Source organism: Solanum stenotomum, chromosome 9, assembly GCF_019186545.1.
Source record: "Solanum stenotomum isolate F172 chromosome 9, ASM1918654v1, whole genome shotgun sequence".
Taxonomy (NCBI): Eukaryota; Viridiplantae; Streptophyta; class Magnoliopsida; order Solanales; family Solanaceae; genus Solanum; species Solanum stenotomum.
In genome coordinates this window covers 51,346,035-51,372,384 of record NC_064290.1, presented here as the reverse complement: position 1 = coordinate 51,372,384, position 26,350 = coordinate 51,346,035, and the positions used below count along the sequence as shown (strand labels likewise).

The 26,350-nt window shown below is 30.2% G+C and overlaps 3 protein-coding genes and 1 pseudogene across 4 annotated transcripts in view; 3 read left to right on the top strand and 1 right to left on the bottom strand.

The window, feature by feature from the left end:
* LOC125877631 (uncharacterized) overlaps positions 1–2,598 on the top strand; it is a 306,889-nt gene extending 304,291 nt beyond the window's left edge. Inside the window, exons 4-5 of the mRNA XM_049558863.1 lie at positions 1,909–2,021; positions 2,111–2,598. Of these exons, the coding sequence (XP_049414820.1) occupies positions 1,909–2,021; positions 2,111–2,459 (462 nt within the window). The 3' untranslated portion in view covers positions 2,460–2,598. The remainder of the gene's footprint in view (positions 1–1,908; positions 2,022–2,110) is intronic.
* A 2,486-nt stretch (positions 2,599–5,084) lies between these two features.
* LOC125876512 (F-box protein At5g07610-like) lies at positions 5,085–6,458 on the top strand (annotated as a pseudogene).
* Positions 6,459–6,812: 354 nt separating this feature from the next.
* On the bottom strand, positions 6,813–9,279 carry LOC125876725 (triphosphate tunnel metalloenzyme 3). Of its 2 annotated transcripts, XM_049557956.1 has the most exons (2): positions 8,403–9,279; positions 6,813–7,093 (listed from the first exon to the last, which is right to left on the bottom strand). In XM_049557956.1, coding segments are annotated over exons 1-2 (609 nt in total). In that variant the 5' UTR covers positions 9,011–9,279; the 3' UTR covers positions 6,813–7,092. The 2 variants fall into 2 exon arrangements, with proteins under 2 accessions (XP_049413913.1, XP_049413914.1); XM_049557957.1 differs by lacking the exon at positions 6,813–7,093 and having other exon boundaries at positions 8,219–9,279.
* A 7,254-nt stretch (positions 9,280–16,533) lies between these two features.
* Positions 16,534–17,214, top strand: LOC125877001 (uncharacterized). The gene has a single exon (XM_049558304.1). It carries the CDS (start codon positions 16,534–16,536, stop codon positions 17,212–17,214), a length of 681 nt encoding a protein of 226 aa, XP_049414261.1.
* Positions 17,215–26,350: the final 9,136 nt, after the last annotated feature.

Here is a 26,350-nt window from a genome sequence, read left to right as displayed (position 1 = left end):
TTTGTTATTTTTTTTCTCATTCAAGTTCTAGACTTTTAGTATCTACAATCCATTTTCAGTTGAATTGAAATATTTGCTAATATGTTATTGCTATTGAAATTTTCATTAATTATATATGCAGTTAAATATCTTAGTTTTTTGGTTTATTTGGTGCTGGCCGCACTTCAAAAAGGCGAGTGCCTTGCCGCTCATCTCGCCTTGTGGTGAGGCAGACCCTTGTCGCCTTTCGCGTCCAAAACATTGGTCTGACTCTTACTATCAAAAGACCAACCTGTAAAACCATAATTTATTCGAATACATGAATGTTGAAACTGTTTCATTAACAAAGCTGTTACTTGTATTTCATTTAGTAGACTAATAAATGTTTCAAACATAAAGTAACCTATTCCTAAACCAGCATTGAATGTCAATGCCAAATTCAAGTAATTGTAACTACTCTCCCCTCCTGTTATGTGAATCTTCTATATTTAAGCCCCAATGAGAAAAGTTCTCTTAACTAGTTCTATTAGTGAAAATGGTATTGAGATACATCATGTCCCTCCACGTATTATTCTCCTTCATGATGACATGTATGGTCATGTCAGTACAAGGAGAGCTTACGAAAGTTCCATTAAGGCCTTATCTTAGAGGAAATCCAGGGCTATTACCACAAGCAATTTCACATCGTCATGATATTTCAGTGGTCAAAAGAGTAGAGGATTGTGAAGGACAGGTACGTAAAGCTATTAACAAAGGGTTAATCCCATGTTAAATCCTGTGAACCTTGCTTATTGTGAGGCTGTTAATGTTACGAAAACTTCTAACCTTGCTGGCCTACAATGTTTGGAGATGAAAATTTAAACGGGGGTTGTGTTTGATTTGTAATTGACTACTGCCACTGTTCAGTAGCGTCTCTCCCTGTCCCCCATCTGCCTAAACCTTAGTGGGAGTTACCTAGTGGGGAGGATGCAGGTACAATACGTCGAGGTGCAAGTAAGCTGCCCCAAACACTACAGTTATTAAAAAAAAAAAAAGAGAAAGTCTAGTAGCGTCTTAAAGCTGATTTACATTATTCACATCCTAACCATACAAAGCTTCTTGAGATGAAATCATCTCCTTGTCAACGCAGTATATATAAGTGTTTTGTGCTTTCTTTTTCCTATAATTCAGACGCCTCTGTGTGGTATTCTCTAATAGATGTTCTCTGTTCTACTTCCCTATAATTCATACACCGCTGTTTGTTATGCTCAGATTTAAGGATTATAATTGTAGAAGTTGGTTGAAACAATGGTTTTAACCTACCTTATCAAAAAGAAAGATGAAGAAACAAGAGTTCTTTAAAGTAAACTATCATGAGTCATGAATTTTAGGAAGATTATGGAAGAAGTAGCATAGAGAATATTTGTGCAATAATTGTTGCTCATATATTTGAAAATATGCACAGATCAGACTAACATTTTGAACATCGATATGTGTTGTCAAATATGGTTTTCTAGTTCAATTTTCTGCTATTTGTGACATTTTTTATTGGATCTTGTTGTTCTACTGGTCATAATTATTCTGGCTTGGTACTATTTCTTTGAACAGAGCTTCATGTTTGATTGTGATGAGTCATCTTCTTTCCATGACATTTGTCACCGCTGTAACTGCTAATGCTAAAGAATTTTTATGTATGTAGGCATTTCGTATGTTTAGTGCCTTCTTGAAGCATATTTGTACTCACAAGCCTTGAAGATTTAATTTACTTTTGGCTTTTACCTTGAATTCCGGTTGTTCTTCCCCGTTAAACATAACAACATTTGTGTCATTTGATACTGTGAAACTTCCTGTTCACTGCTACATGTCATTAAGCTTACGGTGCACTGATTGGGGACTTGATGTTCCTCAAATTTTTGCCTAAATCCCCTTAAGGAAGTTTTTGGATTTCAGGTGGGATGTTTGCTGAAGGATGGTGCTCCATTGCCAGAGTTGGCAACCATTGCTCCATCGTCAGAGTTTGTAAGCATTGCTCCATTGTCGGAGCTGATAAGCCCCGGTAGAAGGTAATATTTGTCTCACCTACATTCTTGGTATCACTGAACTGGCAGCTCCATGTTACAAGCTTCAACAAGTCTAATGATGTCAATTCTAGGTTTCCCTTTGAGGCGCTTAGTCAAAAGAACCAAGCTTGTACCCAGGTCAAAGATGGCAGTGATACAGAGGATGATAATGATGACGACGATGGAGATGCTGAGGATCAGGATGATGACGATGATGCAAACGACGAAGATTTCTCAGGTGAAGAAGAGGGAGATGACGACGAAGAAGAAGGAGATCCTGAGAAGGATCCTGCAGCTAATGGCAACGAAGGGAGTGATGACGATGATGATGATGGTGATGAAGGGGGTGATGACGACGATGATGATGATGATGGTGATGAGGAAGAGGAAGAAGACGAGGAGGAAGACGAGGATCAACCACCTGCCAAAAAGAGAAAGTGAAGTGTTTGTTAGATAACATATTCTGCTTCTCTATCATGGTTGAGGAGAGTATGTAGTGGAAAGAGAAGGGGAGGTTTAGCTTTTCTGTCTCTGACAGTGTAGGAAATTAACCATCCTTGTTCAGAACAAATGAAGTGTTGGATTGTTACTTATGCTACATGTTACATTTAATTGGACTAATATTCTGCATACTTGGTTAAATATCTGTCAGTCTATCGGAAACCACCTCTCTTTCGTACATCTTACCTTTCCCACACCTCACTTGTGGGATTTTTCGAAAATGACCTCTCTATCTGACAAAGATAGGGGTAAGATTTGCTTATATCTTACCTTTTTTAAATCCTACTTGTGGGATTATATTGGGTATGTTGTTGGTACCGATTACACTGGGTATGTTGTTGTTGGTAAGGTATCTATCAATCTATCGGAAACAACCTCTCTGTCACAAAGGTAGAGGTGAGGTTTGCATACACTTTATCCATCTTTGGATCTCAACTGCGGAATGCCTTTTTTAGATCTCACTTGTGGGATTACACTGGGTATGTTATTGTTGTTGGTAAAGTATCTACCAATCTATAGGAAACACACCTCTATCTCACTAAAATAGACATAAGGTCTGTATACACCCTATCTTCCCTCGGATTTTACTTGTAGAATTATACTCAATATGTTTTTGTTGGTAAAGTATCTGTTAAATTTTGTTGAGTAGAGATTTGAATACTTTTTTCTCTTATATAGAAGAGACAGTTTTTTCAATTTTCAACATGGCTGTTTTTAAATCACAATAATTAACAATTTAAAAAGTATAAAATACATATAAAAAATTACTTGATTTTAAAAAAATTTTATCAGTGCCACATAAATTGGGACAGGAGAAGTAACATAGATGATCTGAAAATTACGTTAAATATTTAAAAGACATATAAAAAATGATTAATTTTTGAAATTCTATATATGCCACGTAAATTGAAACAAAGAGAGTAATATATATTATTTTTAAAATTATATAAAAAGTACTAACAACTTAAAATCATATAAAAATTTGGCTAACTTTTCAAGTTCTATGACACTTCCTTCTCCCATATTAATTGACTATTATTCTAAAAATAGTTGTCTCATATTAGTTGATATCTTACTAAATCAACAAAACATTATTTAAAATTTTCCTATATTACCCTTGCCGTTAATTCCTTTTGAAAGTGTCACATTTGTTTGTAAAATTCTCACAAATATTTTTAAGGGTTGAATTAGTAAAGTTATTTTCTTATTTATAATTTCTTCGGTACCATGCAAATGAAAAGTAATCAATTAATATGAGACAAACGGATATTGGGCCCCGTGCTGGCACGGGGTCATGTATCTAGTTCAGTTTAGAAGCGGTAGCTTTCTGCCTCCCTCGGAGTGAGTAGTTTCCTTCCCTTTTTAAGAATGTCTTAAGTAATCTGCTTAGCAAATTATGAATCTCTTAATATTTGGAGGTGGAGTGGAGGTACATGGTCCAAATGGAAACTCAATCAATTAAATTACCTAAAAAAACTATACTATATATGCAAATGTGATGAAAATAAATTATTTTTTCTCAACATATAAATTATTGAATTCGCTTAAAAGACGAGAAGCTTCTAGTTTCGTGACAAGTGGATTCAATATCCTATTATATATACAAAATAAAATTTTAATCCTAGATCCACTCAGAGGGTATGAAGCTAAAAAAAAATGAAAATGTAGACAGTCAAAAAATAGTGGAAGTATAGATAGTCCAAATCACTTTGATAGGTAGGTTTAGTCGTTGTAGAAAATAAACTTTATTGAATTTTCTATTATAATAAAAATAAAATGTGTATATTAAAACTATTAATGAATGATGTAAGTATATATAATCAACGAATTAACTGATCTCAATATCTTCGATATGAAGTATAGTAAGGGGAAACAATTGAAGTTAAAATTTTAAAAATGAAATAAATTTAAATAATAAAATTTTAAATATTGAACCGGTCAAATTTAACGAAAAGATATTGAATTATTAAAAGTTGAATATTTGATGTTTGATGATCAGGCAAAGTCAAAGCAATTAGTTGTAGCATCCATTAACCTTGCTGGCACTTCTATAGTCAAAAAATAAATTGGAGAGCTACGAAAAATATCTATATTTTGAATGGACGAGAATATCTAATTTTACTTTAAAAATTAAAATTAATTTATTTATCCTTGTTTTGAAGTTACCATTAATAAGAAAGATATTTATGAGCTATCTGACTAGTTGTAAAACAGTTTTGAAACATAACGGAGGGTAAAGTTAAACCTATTTCGATTAATTCAGAAATATTTTTTTGACCCTTTCTCTTTCATTTTTTAAAAACTAATATTGCCACTACACTTGACCCTTACAATTGAGTAGTATTTAAATCAAAAGTTTAACATGAACTTAGCTTAATCTAACTCCACAATTTTCTTAATCCTCATGTATTGTAAACTATATATAGCATTGACTTTTAAGTTGCATATTAAATTCCATTTGATAAATCAATAAAATAAAAGAATATCAAAAGGAAACTTCCTCTACAAGCTCAATTTTACAGCAAAACACACACACAAAAAAAAAACAGCTTTAAAATGGCCATTTCAAGTTCCAATATTCTACACTAGATTCAACATAACCGAGAGTCTATCAGAAACAGTCTCTCTATACCATGCAGGTAGAGGTAAGACTTGCATACATCCTACCCTCCTCAGACTCCACTCGTGGAATTACACTGTGTACAGATACAAAATGTCAAAAAGCAAAAAGAAGATCATAGCATTTTCTGCGAATGTAGTGTTTTCTAATGAAGAACTATTGACAGAGATCCTCCTTCATCTCCCTGTAAAATCACTCGTTCGTTGCAAATGTGTATCGCGAAAATGGCTTTGTTTAATATCTAGCCCTCAGTTTACGCGCCTCAGAGTCCCCTGTTTTCGCCCTGCAAGTGGCCTTTTTTTGTACCACTCTTCATTTTTAACTAACCCTTATCACAAGTTTGTGTCATTTAGCCTGGAAAACCCAATTCCAACACCATTACAAAAGTTCCCTTTTCTACAACATGATCATCACAATCCTAAAATCATGATATCGCAATCTTGCAATGGACTTTTGCTCTGTCATACAGTTCATAATCCGTTCACGTTTGATGAAAACTACTACATATTCAACCCAACTACTCAACAATTCGTCACACTTCCTAGACCATTATCAGGGGATGTTATCGGAATGAGTTTAGCCTTTGATCCATGGAAATCATCTCATTACAAAGTTATCTCCCTCCAAATTTCTAAACTTGAACCTGCAAATCACCAGATAGAGATTTACTCATCTGAACATAAGAAATGGAGAGTTTCTGGACAAACTTTTCCTAGACATTACGATATATGTTTCAAAAACAAGACTAGTTTACTGGAATGGAGCCATTTATGTGTCATGTATCAAACGTTTCAACGTAGAACAAGAAAAGTTTGAAGAGGTTGCCATACCTGAAGTCCAAGATCATGAAGAGGATGATTACAGGATCGTCTACTTCGGGGAGTCTTATGGCCATTTGCACCTCATACAAGTGAATCGCCAGAACTTAGCTTTGTACAATGTCTACGAGATGAAACATGATGGTACAGGGTGGTTCTTGAAGTACGAGGTGAATTTTGAAGACGTTGTGTTGGCATTTCCTCATATAATTCGAGGTTTTCTCCAGACAACAGATTTTCATTACTATGGCATGGCTGTGCTAGATGTTGTAAGGGGAGATAAAGAAGAGGATTCATTCTTGATTTTGCATATTCCTGGAATGGTTATACTACGTTACAACTTGGTGGATAAGTCATTCTACAAGCTCTGGGATTTTGACAATGGAGTTCATGATGCATTTGCTTGGTGTCTGCATTTTGATAGATCAAACACTTACCAGTACATTGAATCTACCTATTGTTGGTAAGTAAGTACACAAGCACCTCACGTCGTTGTTGTTGCTCGCTCCTTTAACTTCGGGGAATATTAACAACGGCTTGTTTGGATGATTGTTAGTTTAAATATAATGTTTGGTTTGATTGTTACTTAAATTTTATGATATGTTGCATCAATAATTTATTTTAAATCTTGTCAAAAAATCTATAGCGTAATGATCAAAGTAACCAGAACTAACAAAGCTAGCATTGAAAGATGACAAATCAGCCAACAACATACCCAATATAATCCACAAGTGGGGTCTAGGGAGGAGGGTAGAGTGTACGAAGACCTTACCTCTACCGCATAGAGATAGAGAGGTTGCTTCTGATAGACCATTGGTTTCAAATAAAGCATTTCCAAACAGATTGAAAAAGAGATAGGTGAGAAACATAAAGTCCAAATTAAGCTTCATACTCCATTTCCCCAAATAGAAGTTGATGTTCAAAATAGTACTCCAAAAATAAAATAAGAAACTAATATTCAAGAGGTTTAGTGAAACTCTTATCAGCAGGAGGGTAAGTGATTAGGAAACCACAATATTATTTCATGTCTGTCAAGTCTTCTCAAACATATGCCAGATGGTAAGCCTTAAACTGCAAAATATTGAGGCAATGAACACTTCAAGCCTTCGAGATATGGTACCATCTAGAAGGTAAACCTGCAGTGTAATAGAAATGTAGCGGGTTATAGTCACCTAAATTGACATCACCACAAGAAATCAAGTGATATGAATTGATGCCCGACATAATGTCGTGGTGTTCAGATTTCACTTTGTTCACAAAACATGGAAAGCGCCAAAGAAAATGCAGGAAATCCAGTACAATTGGAGAAACTAATCATGCTGAACGTTAAAATATCACAACACTTGGTACAATTGCAATTTCCATAGGTTTTTGTAAAACCATTGGCAATTGAGAAGTGCATCGCAAGCCTGTTACTATCATTTTACCATATTGCACAAACAAAACCTCCAAGAGCTCAATCACAAGTAATCGCTAGCACTCTATAATGTTCACTCATGTATCAAAATTTGTCCTTGAACTAATCCAAATTGAGGCATTTTTGAGTCACGACATAACGGAGGGTAATGCTAACCTGTTTCAAATAGATCAGGTATGTTTTTGGCTCTTTTCCTTCTTTTCATTTCAATTCTAATATTGCCATTACACTTGCCCTTATAATTGAGAGGGTATTAAACTAAATTATAGAATGAACTAGGCTTAATCAACTCCACAGTTTTTTAATCATCATGTATTAAACTATTGCAATGACTTTTCAGTTGCTTATCAAATTGCATTTAAGGAATCAAATAAAAATCCAACAACCCAAAAAGAGGAAACTTTCTCTGCAAGATCAATCTTTTGCAGAAAAAAATTGAGCTTTAAAATGGCCATTTCGATTCCAAAATACTACAACAGATACAAAATGCCAAAGAGCAAAAAGAAGATCATAACCTTTTTTGCAAATGTAGTGTTTTCTATTGAAGGACTATTGACAGAGATTCTCCTTCATCTGCCTGTACAATCACTTAGCCAATGCAAATGTCTATAAAAAGAAACGGTGTTCATTAATCTCTAACTCTCACTTCACGCGTGTCAGAATTCCCTATTTTAGCCCGGCAAGTAGCATCGTTTTGTAACATTATTCATATTTAACCAACCCTTTTTAGACTTTTTGGGCTCATTACACAGTTGTAATGAAGCTCTCTATGTAATAGATTGCAACAGTTTTCTACTCTTTTATATAATAACTTTACCAATGAAATACTTCCTAACACTAATCATAGACAAACTTTACGAATTTCATTCCATCCGCCAATTTATCAAGCATAACATCAGATCATGTGTATCCAAGATTACTTCACACAAATGCACACATACACCATTCAAATACATGTAAATCACAACAGACACATAGAAGATGCAACAATATTGGATAATTAATCAAGTACTACAAGATTCACTTACTAAGGCAACTTTCCGGCCCGGAAAGTAGCAAACTTTGACACTTGTGAATAGCTGTAATCAATGTCATTGTCCTTCAAAAATGCCTCAATCATTGCTTTAACTTTCTCTGGCTCCAAGCTTTCACATTCAATCTCATAACAAGTCCCAAAGTCATACATAGTCTCATCTACCTCCAATTCCACACCACACCACTCAAACACATTCCTCACATTCTTAAACTCACCCAATCCAATAAACCCTTCCTCCCCAACGTGAAATTCCTCTCTTGCCCTTTTCAAAACCCTAGAATCTACCTCCATTAGTTTTCTAGGGTTAGAAACACATTCATATCCAATTTTCGGATCTAATTCCTCTTCATCCTCTTCCACTCGGCTAACACCGTCGATAATTACAGCTTTAGCCTTGAGACACACCATGCATTTCACGTTCTCCGAATTCTCATAGAATCGTAGCCGGAGAACAGCCCGGCGCGAGCTCAACTCCCCGGCAGCGCCATCGAAGAAAGTGTTACGCTGGTGGTGTGTTTTTTTGTGGTACGATGAGAAAAGTGAGAGAACCTTCTGATGTGCTGCTGAATCCGGCAATCGGAGCTTCACTTCAACCTCCATTAATTGAGGCCGATGCGGTTGTTTTTGGAGGAGGGATCGACTGTTGAGCGGTCGAAGTGTTGGAGGAGAGAGGAGGCACCGGCTGTGGAAGCGCCGCCGGTAGCGGTGGTGGTACTGGTGGAGGAAGAGGCGGCGATGAGGGCGGCGCGTTTGCGAGCTTCTTCGAGTTCTTCTTTGTCTTCGATTTTGACTTCGATTTTGCTGGGTTTTCTTCTCAGCATTTCTATTTCGTATATCTCAAGCGAAAGCTCATTTTTTTTTAATTATATGAAGAAAGGTGGAAGTTTTAATTTTCATAATGAGACCTTTGGGTATCTTATAATTGTGGAAATACTCCAAATTTTGCTTCGGAGTGACTTTCGTGATGGAAAAGATTTGAGAATGAGGTTGAATTAGTTCGGACAAGTGATAAAAAGATTCACTGATTGGCTAAAGTGGATGCTACGAGTTGTACGAGTATATCAAAGAAGTTTTGTGAAGAGGGGATTAGATAGAACATAGTTCATGTGTAGTTTACTGAAGACATCTTCTTCACACTACAAGATATGGAGATTGAATACAATATTTGTTTTGTTTGTTACTTAAATTTTATTGTATCGTATTGTTTAAATTCATTCTTATGTAATGATGAAAACACTCATTTTATGTAACGGTCAATTTGATGTGATCACGTCATTACATTAATATTTTCTTCTCATTTGTCTTTATTTATTATTTTATAAGTATATTTAATGTTTTACTCTACATTTTCATAGTAGCTCTACCTCATACCTTACTTTTCTTATAGGTTTATCATTCAAATTGGGCATGTAACGACGAAGAACGATACAATCTATCCAAACATTGTATTCATTAAAACAATACAATACAATATAATACATTATGAAACGATACTAACAACTATCCAAACTAAGTGTGAGGGATAGGGTAGAAATTTAGTAGGTGTTCAATCTTGATTGTCACTAGAGTGATAAAATTAGCTTATAAAAATACGACTCATTAAATTTGCTTAAGTTAAGACAGGTTATTAACCCGTTTATTTATTCGCTCAATCAATTTTACTTAATTAATTCAGTCTATTTAATTAAAAATTAAGTGAATATGTAACTCAAATTCACTAATGATAAACCTTTCAAACTATTATCAAAAAGTTTTTTAAAATTTTTTTATGTTACAGGAGTATATAGCCATAATGATTTTAAAAATTAACAAATAAAGAAATTTAAACTTAATAAGAATTATATTGGACAAGTTGTGTTATAACCCGGTTTTTAGCCCATCTTAGCCAACCAATTACTAATTTTCTATTTTAAGAATCATTTCTTGCTAATTTTATTGCTTTGTAATATCTTCATTCATTTTTATTTGTTCATAATATTAAAAATAATTTTCTTTTTTAAAATAGTTTTCTTTTTTACTTGTCTATTGTAACATATTCAATAGTCAAAACCAAACCAAACCAAATACAATTTTTTGTGTTTAATAAATATAAAAATAATTTATTTATTATATTCTCAAAATTGTAACTTAATTGTAGAACCACAATTAATACCAGTACTGAAACTGTTTTCATTAACAAGGCTGTTAATCTGCTTATTGCATTTAGTAGATATAGTAAATGCTTTACATACATGAACATTATATAAATCACAAGTCCAAAATTCCAAGCAAATATAACTATAAAAATTCCAAATTTCCAAGCAAAAGTTAATTTTTCATTACACTTTTTGTATAGCAAAATGGTGCAAAAATTCTTCATTTCCCCCCTCATTTTCTTCATAATAACATGTGGAGCTATTTTAGTACAATCCGAACTTACAAGAATTCCGAAAAGACCTTATCTTAGAGGTAATCCTGGCCTATTACCACGAGGTGTTATATTTCATAAAGCTATTAGTCCAAGAATTTCTGAAAATTATGTTGCTAGTCATCCCATTAGCAAGAATTATAATACTAATTCGATAGTACCGAAGAGACCTTACCTTAGAGGTAATCCTGGACTATCAACACGAGGTGTTACATTTCATACACCTGTTAGCCCAAGAGTTTCTGAAAATCATGTTGATAGTCCTCCGATTAGCAAGAATTCTAATACTAATTCGATTGTACCGAAGAGACCTTACCTTAGAGGTAATCCTGGACTATTACCACGAGGTGTTACATTTCATAAAGCTATTAGCCCAAGATTTTCTGAAAATCATGTTGTTAGTCCTTTCGTTAGCAAGAATTCTAATACTAATTCAGTAGTACCAAAGAGACCTTACCTTAGAGGTAATCTTGGATTATTACCACGAGGTATTACATTTTATAAAGCTATTAGCCCAAGAGTTTATGAAAATCATGTTGTTAGTCCTTCCGTTAGCAAAAATTTTAATACTAATTTGATAATACCGAAGAGACCTTACCTTAGAGGTAATCCTGGATTATTACCACAAGGTATTACATTTCATAAAGCTATTAGCCCAAGAGTTTCTAAAAATCATGTTGTTAGTCCTCCAGTTAGCAAGAATTCTAATACTAATTCGATAGTACCGAAGAGACCTTATCTTAGAGGTAATCCTGGACTACTATCACGAGGTATTATATTTCATAAAACTATTAGCCCAAGAGTTTCTGAAAATCAGGTTGTTAGTCCTCTCATTACTAGAATTTCTAATATTAATTCAATAAAACCTTATCTTAAAAGTAATTATCGACTATTACCATAAAATGTTTCATTTCATAAAGCTATTAGCTCAAAGACTTTCAGAAAATAATCATGATTAACACGTTGTTAGTCCTGCCACTAGCTAGACTTCTAATACTAATTTTGTAGAACAATATGTATCGTGATAGAAAAATGTTAATTCAATAAAACATTCCACTTGAATCTTAGTTCATCGTTTTAAAAAAAAATTATGTTCTCTTCTCTTAAATATTTAGCATACGTTTTTACTATTGTATTTACTTTTCATACTTGTTTATGATATGTGTTACTTAAATCTCTGATTAAAAACAGCCACTTTACTCACAATATATGAATAAGGCTTCGTACACACTACACACTATCCTCCACAAGTCCCCTTGTGAAATTACGTTATTGGTATGTTGATGTTGTTATTGTTAATTAAACAAAGCAAAAAATGGTGCATATTTTTTTCATTTTGTTCTCTTTCGAACGACTTAATAAACAATAATCGCTATCATTTTAATTCTAAAGGTCAATTTTTCTTTTTTAAAAAATAATAAACTATAAATAAATACCTAATTTTAAAATATTGAAAATCTAAATTTGAAAAGCAATAGTATTGGTTAAGCTACTTCTAAATTATCTTCCCAATACCCAAATGGCCAAATGAGTTTGGTGATCGTAGAAATAGTGTTAATTGGCCATTTTTCGATCTTCTTTTTAAAACAGTATTTTTTGTGTTTTAATTTGATTGTCTGAATTTTAACTTGATTCGTAAATTAATGAGTTGTCAAAAAAATAAAAGAAATATTTTTTTAAATAGAATAAAAAAATAAAACAAATAAATTAAAATAGAAAAAGAATGTAATTATCGTCATAAATTTTTCATGTAAATATGACGAAAAATTTATATATTTTAAATGTTGATCAAAGCTCAGTAGCTCGAATAATTTAAATCATAAAAGAGGGAAGTGCCACATAAATTATGATATAAAAAGTAATTTATATTTAATGATAATAAATCCATAAGAGTAAAAATCAATGTAATGTAAGTGTGAATGAGTTTCTATGGTCAAAGGTCACATAAATTTAAATCTTTTTATAAAAAAATATCACATAAACTATGATAGAAAAAAGTAATTTATATTTAATGATAATTCATATAATTCAATGTAATGCAAGTGTGAATGAGTTTGTTTTGACTATTTGTATTTTAAAATTTGACTGAAATTTGAAAACTATTATCATTAATTAAATGCAATTATCACAATAATAATCACGTGTCTTGTAAAACTAATAACAACATAAATAATGTGACATGTAAAAACAATTTGACAGTCAATTTATGCTCATCCTTTAGTACCTAAACTTCATAAATAGAATTTATTAGATACTACACCTAAGTTTTATAAACTCCTATTTAAGGAGAATGTTAATCACAACTTCATAATCTAATTCATACATTACCACCCTTTCTTCTCACTAAATTTTCAAGAATCCAATTCACTAGACAATTTCCCTTACACACACAAAAAAAAAAAATGGTTTCAATATTATCTTCATTTCCATGCCTAATTTTGATTCTGATATTATCTTTTTCAATGTTAATCCAACCGGGACTTCTATGGCATGCTCCATCTATTGACTTGTCTGAATTTTACGCGATGCCACAATGTTGGATGGCCATGGAAGAAACAATGGTGTGTGGTTATAAGGTCTCCGCGATTCTTGGAGGAAACTTAGGGGATGGTTCTATGGACCTTGTTGCCATTGGTAATAAGTGTTGCAAGGCTATCAATGATGTTTCAAGTAAATGTACCTTTGAGGGTGTTAATTCACTAAACGTGTTTATTCCTCAATTTGTTAAGGATATGTGCGTTGGAATTAATAAGGAAAATCTTTTTAAACTTAATTATCCCTTTGCATATGATCAATTTCGTCGCCCTTTGAAAAACTCTCTACTCAAGAACAACCATGTGTTACATCGCAAGCTTACCTTGCCTATCCGTTCTCGGACTATTTATACCTAGTTACAATCAATTGTCATAATAGTCTCTTGTGTTTTGGGAGTCTATTTTTCTTCAATTTCAATTATGGGATTGAGATTGACTTATGGTATTGCGAAGAGTGATGGTTTATATAGTCAATCTCAACCTTTTTTAGAATGTAGACTTAGTTGTTGGTATTGTTCGAGTCAAGTTATGTTTGTTTATCTTCATAACATTTTCCGCTTGGTTGTTGTGGGATTTATATGAGGATATGGTGTATTGTTGGTTTTAAGGTGGGTCAAATTTTAAATAAGTCAAGCTTTTAAATTAGTGTTTAACTATATTTTCTTAAATTAAACTTGTTAATGTTAGTAGTTTTCATCAGAATTTACAAAATTCGACTAAGATCCATTAAAGTGAACTAATTTTGGAAGACAAAAAAAAAATAGATGATTTTAACGATCAATTATTATGAATTGAATAATATATATTGGACAATCTAACTCTGTATTTTTTTCCCCTGAAATTGTTTTCTTTAGTACAATATTCAAAACATGTCTGAATCAACAATGTGTAATGATGACCATCCAGTATATTTTCTCAATCGAGCTCATTATACAGTGGTTGTCTAGTACGATTTGTCTCTTCTGTATGATTTGTGGACTATTATATTGAAGCGAGATTTATCATGTGTGTACTTAAAGAGTAGCAGTCTTGGATCTCTTATCCTAAAAATAAAAAAGATACAAAGTGTAAATAAAAAAAACTGCTTATGCAATAAACTCTCTTTACTATTAAATTAAATACTTATACTCTGAACATATAGCAAGTTTAATTTGAATGTATTATAAAAATGTTTAATTACATTTAATATCATTACACTAATTATATTAAATATGTTATTATAAAATACTTTATAGACAAAAATCTCTTGCGTCCACATATATAAATACCAAACTCCCACATCCTAATATATCCATTCCACCAAAGTCCTATTCTAAGAATACTACTAACAAAAACCAGTCCTCATACTTCTCTATATTACAATGGCTAACCTAAATTTTAATTCATCAAGAAATTACATTCCCTCCGCCATTAATTTGAGCCTTCAAAAACTTGTCATATTAGTCAAGTCGATAAATTTTAAATGTTATATATTTAAAATGATGGTAAAAGGTTGCTATATTAACATGATTGTGAAGTGATCATATGTTTTAATACGAAATATTATTACTGATCTAAAATATTCTTACAATATGTTTTATTAAGTGTCAAAACAATGAGAAAAATTATTTCTATGCATGTCTTGTACAATCCTCATAGAACTAACTTTTAGATTAAATTTGTCCAAAATATATGTCTCATCATATCAAAGTTGCATGTTGGGAATGGGGTTCAAGTTTATTATGATTGGAACTGTGTCGAAGGATTGTGAATATACTCCAAATTCATGATTGTGCACTCTTCAGTTCGTATAATAGTGTTTGGGCATTATATCATGGTGTCATGATTAGATACGTTGGATTCGATATTCAATCTCAAACTGTGTCGAGAGATTGTGAATATATTCTCAATTCATGATTGTGTGCGCTCTCCAATCCGTATTTGGGCATGCACTAGGTGATGAAATAAATGTCCACATGAGATCAAGACAAGATCCGGACTTCTTATGCGACTTGGACAATAGTCTAAAAGAAATAATACTTAGTTCTTTATTATAAGAATATAGTTAAAAACAATTACTAATTATTATTTTGAATTCCTAAAATAACTCTTTTAAATATCGACATAGCTTATGAAAAACTATACGTACATTATTATCTTTTAATTGAGGTATTTGTAGCATTACTACACCCCATGTTTTTCCTACACGTATCTAATTTTTAATTAATAATGGGAGATTTAAATCTTAGACAAAGTTTAGACTTTACAATTAAAAATTGTTGAATAGTTTTTTTACTTTAAATGAATACTAGCACATATGTGTTATATGAAATATTAAAAGGAAATGAAAAATTATATTGCTTAGATGTAAATGCATCATTTAGTGAAAACCAATAAATTTCAATTACATATTCAAATTACTATTTATTGGAATTGAACATTTGAACGTATAATAAAGTATTCATATTAATTAGGCACTTCAATTCAAATTTTGGGGAAAAAATATTGATATGTATTCTCAAGTGCTCATTACGTAAATAGTCATTTAAAATATGTCACAACATTCTTTAATTACTCGCATTAGCCTTAAAAAAGGGTAAAACATCATGTTTCTTTAGTTGAGATTGATATATATAATTAAAGGAGATTAACGAGTGTGATTAGTTTATATGAAGGAAAATATTTTCTAGAATAATAAGTGGGTTTCTTACTTATTTTCTTGTGTTCAGTATGTATGCAAAAAATATTATACATCCTGAAATCATTTATATATAATCTAGACATATATTATGAGCCGTAAGAATGGAAGCTACATGGGTGGAGGTAAAGATCGGGTGGGTTGGAGCCTTGGAGGGTAGGGAGGACACAATTAATTGTGGAATGCCATTTGTAAATTTGTTTTTACTACTTCCATTATGGCCCTTGATTATTCAAATAATATATTTCACATTGATTGGAGTAACGGTGAATTGAACTAATTAAATATATGTATGGGTTGTTTCACTTGATTAAATTTATGAAAACAGTTGAAAATATTTGATGTAATTAGAACACTTAATTAAATATGTCATTAACTTTCTTAAATTAAACTGCAATCTTAAAAGCGTTAGGCAAATTAATGAAAGCTAATTGTAACGTTATTTTCACATAATAAAAAGAGAAATTAAACCAAGATCGCTAGAGGCAAAAATAGTCCCAAAAAAATGTCTCTAGTTTTTTCTTTAATTAACATGAAAATAATATTCGTTCTGTGCTTATTAATCGCGATTGAACCTAGACTCCGGCATGTTGTTGGCGTCCAAGGTTTCGGGCCGGGCTTCTTGGGTGGTTTGGGTGTCCAAGGAAACGGGCGGGCCTTCTCATTTGGTTCGAACGGACAAGGTTCCGGACGGGCCTTCTCGTTTGGTTCGGGTACCCCAGGTTCTGGGCCGGGCTTCTCATCTGGGCTGAATAATGGTGGGCCATTTTTTTGGAGTTTTAATGGGCCTGAAGCTGATAAGTGTCTAGCAACTCTTAGAAATACTCCAAATTGTGTCCAAGAAATATTTGGGTCTTTGTTCAAAATACCATTTCAGTTTATTGGGGCTCCATTTCACTCTATTGGGCCTCAATGTTGCAAAGTTGTTATAGATATTGAAGATAATTGTTGGCCCAAGATTTTTCCGATAAGCCCGCTTTTTCCTCTCACACTCAAAAATCTTTGTAACTCACAAGGTCAGGGTCAGGGTCAGGGTCAGGCTCCAACTGAACAACAACCATCATCTCCTCCGTCTCCACCTCAACCAGATGTGTATCCAAATCCACTTCCATCAACTTCAACTTCATCGCCGCCTCCACCTCAACCATACTCATACTCATTTTCATTTGCAAATAAAGGAGATTAAGAATGGGCTTGTTGGAGAATAGGCCCAAATTTGAGGTTTGGGCCTATCGAACACGAGTCCTTGAAATAAGCTATTGGGCCTTGGATCCATGAAGAATTGATGATTTCAACAAGGAAGTGTTTTTTCACCATTTGTTTCTTATGTAATTAACAAGAAAATAAGATCCTATTGTTGTTAAACAATTCTTCGAGATAATCGATTTTTGTTCCAATTTATGGATTTTTTTTATAGGACATCCAAAATAGAAAAAGAAAAAAAAAACAATGTTCTCCTTTTTCCTAAATGTTTGACTATTTCTGTCGTAACTAAGTGAATTCTGACTAACATTTCAACGAATTGCATGTTAAGCAGGTATGCGAGCTCAAATGACATATTTACTTAGCCTTGACATATGCAACAACAAAAAATCATATTAGCATACATACGTATGATAAGATTACACTCAATATGAGTTCAATGACTTTAAAATCCCAAATTCGCTTATGATATAGCCATATAGGAGAATCTTGAAATTACAATAAAGTTATATCTGTGTGACCTACGTATAGGCCACGATTCGAATCGTAGAAGCAATCAATAATACTTGCATTATGGTTAACTGTTCACATGTAATCCAAAGTGTGCAGACCTTCTTCGAAACCCTACTAACATAAGATGTCTTCTGTATTGAACTGTCAACGATACGTGAATTCAAAAATCAAAGTCCTTTTATCTTGGAGAATTCTTTTTTTTTTTTAAAAAAAAGGATGAATATGTAAGCAAAAGTTAAACAACAAGAAGGACAAAGTAGGTGCAACAAATAAAATAAAATACTATATAATAACAAATGCAAATTGACAATAAAGTCAATAAGCAACCAGCTACGTATCAAATAATATGCCTAATACACCAAAAAAAAAGAAAATCTTCATAATTGAAACACCCAATTTGTCTTTCTTAATGTTTTCTCTCGTGAAGCATTTAAAAAGAGAAAAAAAACCATATTATGGAGACTTTCCACTTGCTCCTTAATCTATCATCGTGTTCAGTTTATATATATCGATAGTATAAAAAAATATCATTACGTTTTTCTAGCACAAGTATAACACGTAGAGATCTTTTCAGATAACTTGACAAACTTCTATTTTTAGATCGCTAGTGTATATAAGTTAAATACTTCATCCTTAGTGTATATAAGTCAAACACTTTGCGATAAAATTAGTAAGCTTCTTTCTTCCAATTATAACAGACAAATATTTGCATGCACACGCAAACATATATGGAGATAAACAAATAAGAATAAAGTTAATGATATAAGTACAATTTTGACCAAAAGGATGAAGTCATGGCATCCCCTCAATATTTCCATCTCATCCATTTGAGTTAATTTTTTTAGACGTTATTTCAAAATTAAAGTCGCGTTTTTATTGAAGAAAATTGAAATAAAAAAATGATTTTCAAAGATTATAAGTTTATAACCATCAGTTGAGTGATCATATTTTTGCGAAATCAACCCTTCTTCCCTATAAAAAAAAATCACTATTTTTTAATTAAAATTTGCCACTAAGTTTAGTAGCTATTAATTCTCAGTGATATAATTTTGATTGAATAAGTGAGAAAATAAAAAAGGGACAAAGTACAAGACTATGATCAAAATCTCAGAGACACATCTTAACTAAACTAAGGTCTTATTACCCCTGAATTAATTTTATTGTAATTTTGTACACCTTTTGGCTTACGTGGCACACTCCATGACTCCACGCGCATGAGAGATATTTGAATGTCACGTAAGCCAAAAAAGTGTACAAAATTTTAAAAAAATGGATTTAGGGGGTAATAGAACCTTAATTTAGTTAAGTTGTATGTCTTTGAATTTCGGTCATAATCTAGAGGGTAATTGTACCTTATCTCAAAAAAAAGTTTAAAGAAGCTTTACAGTATTTCAATGAGAATCTTTTTTCATTACGTATTATCCAATCAAGCTGGTTCAATAGGAAAAATTATATTTTACCACATAAATTTTTTATTGATTCGTAATAGAAAATACTTACTCCTTTTAATAGTGCATAATTCTAAGATTAAGCCAAGTAAAAAATGTGGCATGTGGGGAAAATTAAAACATGGTTACCCACATCATTATTGGTCATATTTTTAAATCAAAGAAAGGATAAGAGGATAACTAGATTATATTTTAAGTTACTTCAGAAAAAATTTAATGAGACATGTGACATTGGTCAAAAACACAGGCAATTTTCAATGATATTAATTTGACCTAATAAAGTATATATATACAATTGTGGTCCTCAAGGAGTAAAGAACAATGGAGTTGGTTTTTAGTAGTTATTTTTTGGTGAGAATTCAACTACTTTATTATAAATATATCAAGATAGGGTTGTTAAGTTTGCTAAAGAAAAAAAAAAAAGAAAAAAATAAATAAGAATATTGCACCTTAGGAGAAAGATATTAATTATACTTTTATATTCTTAATATACCATACCCAATTCATATATTGAGTAAACTCCAAGTGTGAAACATCACTTAATTATTACTCTTTTCGTCCACTTTTATTTGTCATAATTTACTTCTCGAAAGTTAAACTATATGAATTTTGATCAATATTTTAAAATGTATTTTTTATCAGATTAATATGAAGAGGATTGTAGCTTATAGTATTTTTCATATAATTTTCAAACTTTTAAAATTTTATTAAACTAATTTAAATTCAATTGAGTTCGAAAGGTAAAAATGAACAGAGGGATGAGTAATTATTTTTTGTTTATATTACTCCTATTCCTAGAGGAAAGTCTTGAAATAATAATAAAATTATCTTTATGTGACCTATAAGTCACGAGTTCAAATCATGAAAATAATCATTAGAATATTTGCATTAAGATAGACTATCTACATGAGACTCCTTAAAATCCAATCCTTCTTTAAATCCTGTGTAAATACAAAATACTTGTAAAGTACTAGCCTGTTTTACTTCTCCTATTTAACTTTTTCTTTAATTTTAGCACAACAAACCAGATCATTAAAAGGCAAAAAAAAAAAAAACATAAATGAGATTTGCAAACAAAACTAATTCAAACTGGCCTTTAAGTTGCATGCATTAACAATATTGTAAAAAAATAAAAATAAAAATAAATAAATAAATAAATTTAAAAAAAATATATATATATATATACACCATCAGGTCACTTAAAGTTATTTTTTTTGTCTCAATTTATGTAACAATCTTTTTATTTATAAGTTTATCCACAAAAGAATAATATATTTAAATATTTAAAATCATTTAGATATATCCTTTTTATTTTATCCTCAATAAAATCATTATTAGCCACATAAAATTCTTAGGCTTATTTTAGACTACAAATATCTTCTTTCCATTAAATTTTGTGTGCGGTTAAACTATGTCACGTAAATTATGACAAAGAGAGTTAATTATATAATTTGTTTTCAAATACAACTTTCAAAAAAAAAATCTCTCTTTTTTTCCCTTTCTAAATTTTATTTCCAATCAAATATTGTCATGCATATGTATCATATATAAGTGGGAAGCTCCTAACCTCAATGTTGGATTATCATTTTACCCTTACCTTACCCCTAAAATAAATTAAATATTAATATCTATTTAATTAATTAAATATTAAATAATAGTTATAGTTAAATTCATGCATTAACCAAGATCTTAATGCAATCATATATTCATGTACCTCGACTTAATACAATATCTTAAATGTGGGTGAAGAGTCTAATAACCTTTAATTTTAATTTGTAAGATACGTGAGGGTAATGAAGAGTCTATCAAAGACACTCACACAACATTATTTATATTTCCTTCTTTCATCTGAATTTGTGATCATCTTGCATTCTACAATGGTTAGTCTACAAAATTTGTAAAATTTTCATTACCAACTTGTAATTGTAAGAATTCTTATTGATTATATTTGTATTCTTTTAAATTTCATGCATATTTATTTTCTTTTTGTTACNTTTATGTAACAATCTTTTTATTTATAAGTTTATCCACAAAAGAATAATATATTTATATATTTAAAATCATTAGATATATCCTTTTTATTTTATCCTCAATAAAATCATTATTAGCCACATAAATTTCTTAGGCTTATTTTAGACTATAAATATCTTCTTTCCATTAAATTTTGTGTGCGGTCAAACTATGTCACGTAAATTATGACAAAGAGAGTTAATTATATAATTTGTTTTAAATACAACTTTCAAAAAAAAAAATCTCTCTTTTTTTCCCTTTCTAAATTTTTTTCCAATCAAATATTGCCATGCATATGTATCATATCATATATTATTATAAGTAGGAAGCTCCTAACCTCAAAGTTGGATTATCATTTTACCTTTATCTTACCCCTAAAATAAATTAAATATTAATATCTATTTAATTAATTAAATATTAAATAATAGTTATATTTAAATGCAATCATATATTCATGTACCTCGACTTAATGCAAGATCTTAAATGTGTGGGTGAAGAGTCTAATAACCTTTAATTTTAATTTGTAAGATACGTGAGGGTAATCGAGAGTCTATCAAAGACACTCACACAACATTTTTTTAATTTCCTTCTTTCATCTGAATTTGTGATCATCTTTCATTCTACAATAGTTAGTCTACAAAATTTGTAAAATTTTCATTACCAACTTGTAATTGTAAGAATTCTTATTGATTCATATATTTGTATTCTTTAAAATTTCATGCATATTTATTTTCTTTTTGTTACAAGATGAATATTCTTCACTATGAAGTTGTAAGTGAATTTTTATTTTTCATATTTTCATCTTTTTGAGTTTTTAAATATAACTTCGTAATTGATTACAATATTTTATATTCTTCATTTCTTCTATCTTTAGGATATAAATATAATCAAGCTACTCCCAATTTATATTTATAATTAATTGTTTTGAGGATAAGCATGTTAAATCCCGCATAATATTTTCACAACTAGACCCGTAAAAGAGTAAGTCTTTGATAAAAATTTGTAGTTACGTCTTTTTCGTTGTTCGATAATCATTTATCTTTTTAAAACAACATGTTTATACTTTTTCCTTTTTATATGTAATCTCAAATGTTTATAAAATCCATGTACTTAACTATTATAGAGAGGTGCAAAAATTAGTGCACAAGTAAAAATAAAATAAAAAATAATGTAAATTAAAAATTAGTACAAATGTTACATTGAATTTTATTGTATTAGAATTCATATTTAATTTTTTATATACAGATCCTTTAATATATAGTTCAATAAATAGGAAGTATCTGTATTTTTAACATAGTTATGCTTTCTTTTCTGTTTATTTTTTTATGATTTTAGTTTTTTATACATATGAAACATTTTGTCTATAGTAGGTCGACTTCTAACAAAGTAATTCAATTAATATGACAATATTTTTGTCTATATATTTTAATGTGATGTCTTTTATTATGTATGTCATGTCTTTATTTACTTTTCTTTCTTTTCGTTTGAACTTGTAATTTTTTCTATAAATTTAATGTTACACCACCTAGACATTCTGTAATATTTTTTTTTATACGTATCTTCTTATAGCCAATTTCTTTTTTATTATTAAAACTTACATATAGTAATTAAAATATATTAATTCCTCTTATATAATAATAATAAAAAAATCATGAAGCTTTAAAAATATCAAACCTCCAACATCTGACATAAGATTTTCATGCTATATTTTGTGAAGAGTTATATTCTTATGCCAAACTTACATACAAAAGTACTTAGCGATAAATATATGTATGCTCCACTATGATATATTTACTTATATAAATTAATTTTTTTAATGTCAATTAGAGGACAAACGCGCAACGGCATGTTCCGAGGACTAGTATATGTATTAAAATTTGAAACTAATCAAATGCAAAGAAAGAAATTTGACTTTCCAATTAAGTAAATAAAAATATATAAACATGGGAATCAGTGAGAAACAACAATTAAATGGGATCAGAAGTTCACAAAATTTCAAGAAAATATAATTAGGTTAATTTCCCAGCTACTATTCTTTGAATTTTTTCAAAAAATAATCTAGTTAGGTAAAGGTATCATAAATGCAGAGAGTTATTTTAATTAAGAAAAAGTTTTAAGATATGCAATTTGATAACATGGTTCACTACTTTTATTACTATCTCCGTTTTAAAATGAGTGGTCTTAAGAAAAACAAAAAAAATATTTCAAAATGACATAAATCATAATATATAAATATATTTTTTATCTTAGCGTTTACTGATATTTATGTTCAATTTTGAACATGCACTAGTGGACACTTAAATTTGTATAAAGTTGAACAAATAGACACACACGTCTTATATGGCATAATATACCTAGAATGCCATGTAATGGATGTGAATTGCCTCGTAAACGTCAAGTGGACGCACTACAACAAAAACATATTTTAGTGGCAACAAATTAAATAGTGCTAAGACTTTTACCGAATTAGTTAATTGTCATCAGATCCAATGTCATTGTAGGCTTTAGCTAGAGACATTTATAAAGAATGCTAATTGCCACTAAAGATACATATTTAGCAGCAATTAAGCTATTACCGTTAATTAGTTTCCACTAAAGATCATTTTTAATGTAGTGTCTCTACTTATTTAACTCTATATAAGTTTATATGTTTACTTATGCATACCCAAAATTAAAGGGCATAATTATCAACTAAATTCAATCTAAAAACAACATTTATGTATTTATGCCTCTCAAAACTAATATTGCTTTAGAAATTCAAGATAAATAATAATATCAGATAAAGAAATTGAAACAGATAAAATATTAATTATAAGTCATTTAAATGGTTAAATAAATGTCCCATTAACTTTAAGATAGGTAGTTTGTTATACCTATTACCTGTCTGAAAATGACCTTTTTGCCCTTCACCAGAAAAATATCACCAACTTTTTTTTCTTTTACTAAATAATCATATAATTCCTGCATTTGCAAGATTTTTATAATATAAGATCTTTTTCTCTTTGGTCTAGCCAGGCTTTATTCAGTTCAAAATCAAATGTTCACCAAAACCCTCCACCATTTCCCTTCTTCCCTAGTAGAATTTGGATCTTGCTTCGTTACTACACTAACAATAATTTTTTTAACGATAATTAATCAATGATAATAGTTTAATTATCGTTAAATATGTATATTTAGAGTCAATTGACATTCTTTGTAAATGTCTCTAAAGTCTATAGTGACATTAGATACAATGACAATTAACTAATGTCGATAAAGACTTTAGCATTCTTTGTTAATGTATATATTTATTGCTACTAAAAATTGTTTTTGTTATGTGCGTGAAGAATTTTTATCGACGAATTCAACATCTACTATATATTCAATTAGAAAATATATATAGCCTTATAATAGTGTGTGTGGGAGAGAGATTTTTTGGCAAAATATGTTTGAGTGATATTCATCTTGTTCTTTAATCATTTGATATTTGTATTGTTCATCGTTGATCTAATTAATTCATATTCACATTGTATAGACAGTAACACATTTAAAACATAATCTACATGTTCAATGGGATCAAGTAGCTTTTAATTAAATTTTACAAAAGTACTAAAAAATTTATTAAATACTTATAAATACTTTATAATTGCGAGTTCAATTATTATTATATCTTTACTTAAAAATTTGAAATTATTATAATAATCTAATAAATTTTAAATTTTCGAATATACCTAATTATTTATAATTATAATGAAATGATCTAGGTTGGAATCACAAAGATGATTTTCTTTAATATAATTCAATATAATAAATCCTCAATATATTTAGACCACATACTTTTTGATATGGTAATTTTCTTTTGGTGATGGCCTAATAGTTGTCTTCATCATGACTCTATCACAAGTACAACAAAATTACTAATCATAGTCATACAATTTTTCAAACATCACATATGCCCAACCCTAAATCTAGTCATCATACCAATTTCTCAAACATCTCATGATGTGTGGCTAGAAAAAGGTTGAACAAATTCATTCATAACTCATTTATCACTTTGAATCGTGTTATTCGATATTCATGTTGATACATAAATAATAACAAGTACTTAATAAAATATTTAAATATATATAAAATTAATCAGAATACGAGCGTTTAAAAAAAACATAATTAGAATGTAACCTTCATTACCTTCTAATTCTATAGAATCAATACCTTACCACTTTCATAATCATCCTCATTTTATTAAAAAAATATGCTTCACAACCCTTCCACCTTTCATACAATAACAATAATTATAACAACAATTATTACACATTACACTTTAATCTTAAACATATTGAAATCAACTATATATTTATTTATACTTTATTTTTAAAATAAGTGGTATTTCAGATAATTAAGAATTAATAATATTCTTTCAATTTTAGCCTTATGTGAATAAACATAATTTTACATAACCAAAGAAACTACTAAAGAGTTATATCTTTATAAAAATATTAACTTATTTTACGCAGACTATCAACCTATCGTAACTCTAACTTTTTTTGAGTTTGAGATCAATAATGTGAACAAGCTCACCCACCACCTCCCCCACTAGTTTTTTCTTTTATCATAAAAAGGGAACCTATCTCACAAAAGTTTTAAAGTACACTTTCTCCATAACAAGAAATTACGTTACTTATTTTTTAATACAACTATATTATTTTCACCCAATAGACACATTGGTTTGAGAGCAATGGTCCCACAAGACATTACTTATCTTTTTCCTTTGTAGTTGAGCAATCTTTTTTTTTTCACTTTCATTAAGCAAAGAATCCCAAAACAAAAATGGCCCATTGACAACTTGATGTTTACATTATTCTCTTATCCATATTTATAGAATGATTTCTTTTATGTTTCCTAAATACTACAACATTACACACAAAAATATTATATTGTTAATATATATATATATATATTCATATTTTGCACTACTTATAAAATTATCGTGAGGAACCTCCAATTTTCACATATCAATTTTCACTTTGACAACAAAAATAACTTTTTCAAATACTCACTATTTTCAGGGCCAAACGCCCCTTTACTATCCTTACAGAATGTATATCAGAAACACCTCTCTAATCAATGGCCGAGATAAAAAAAATTCAAAAGAATTTAATGTATGAAAAA

Excerpts from the sequence above, each read along its gene's own strand:
- LOC125876725 (XM_049557956.1), bottom strand. The coding sequence starts at position 9,010 with ATGGAGGTTGAAGTGAAGCTCCGATTGCCGGATTCAGCAGCACATCAG.
- LOC125877001 (XM_049558304.1), top strand. The coding sequence starts at position 16,534 with ATGTCTCTAGTTTTTTCTTTAATTAACATGAAAATAATATTCGTTCTG.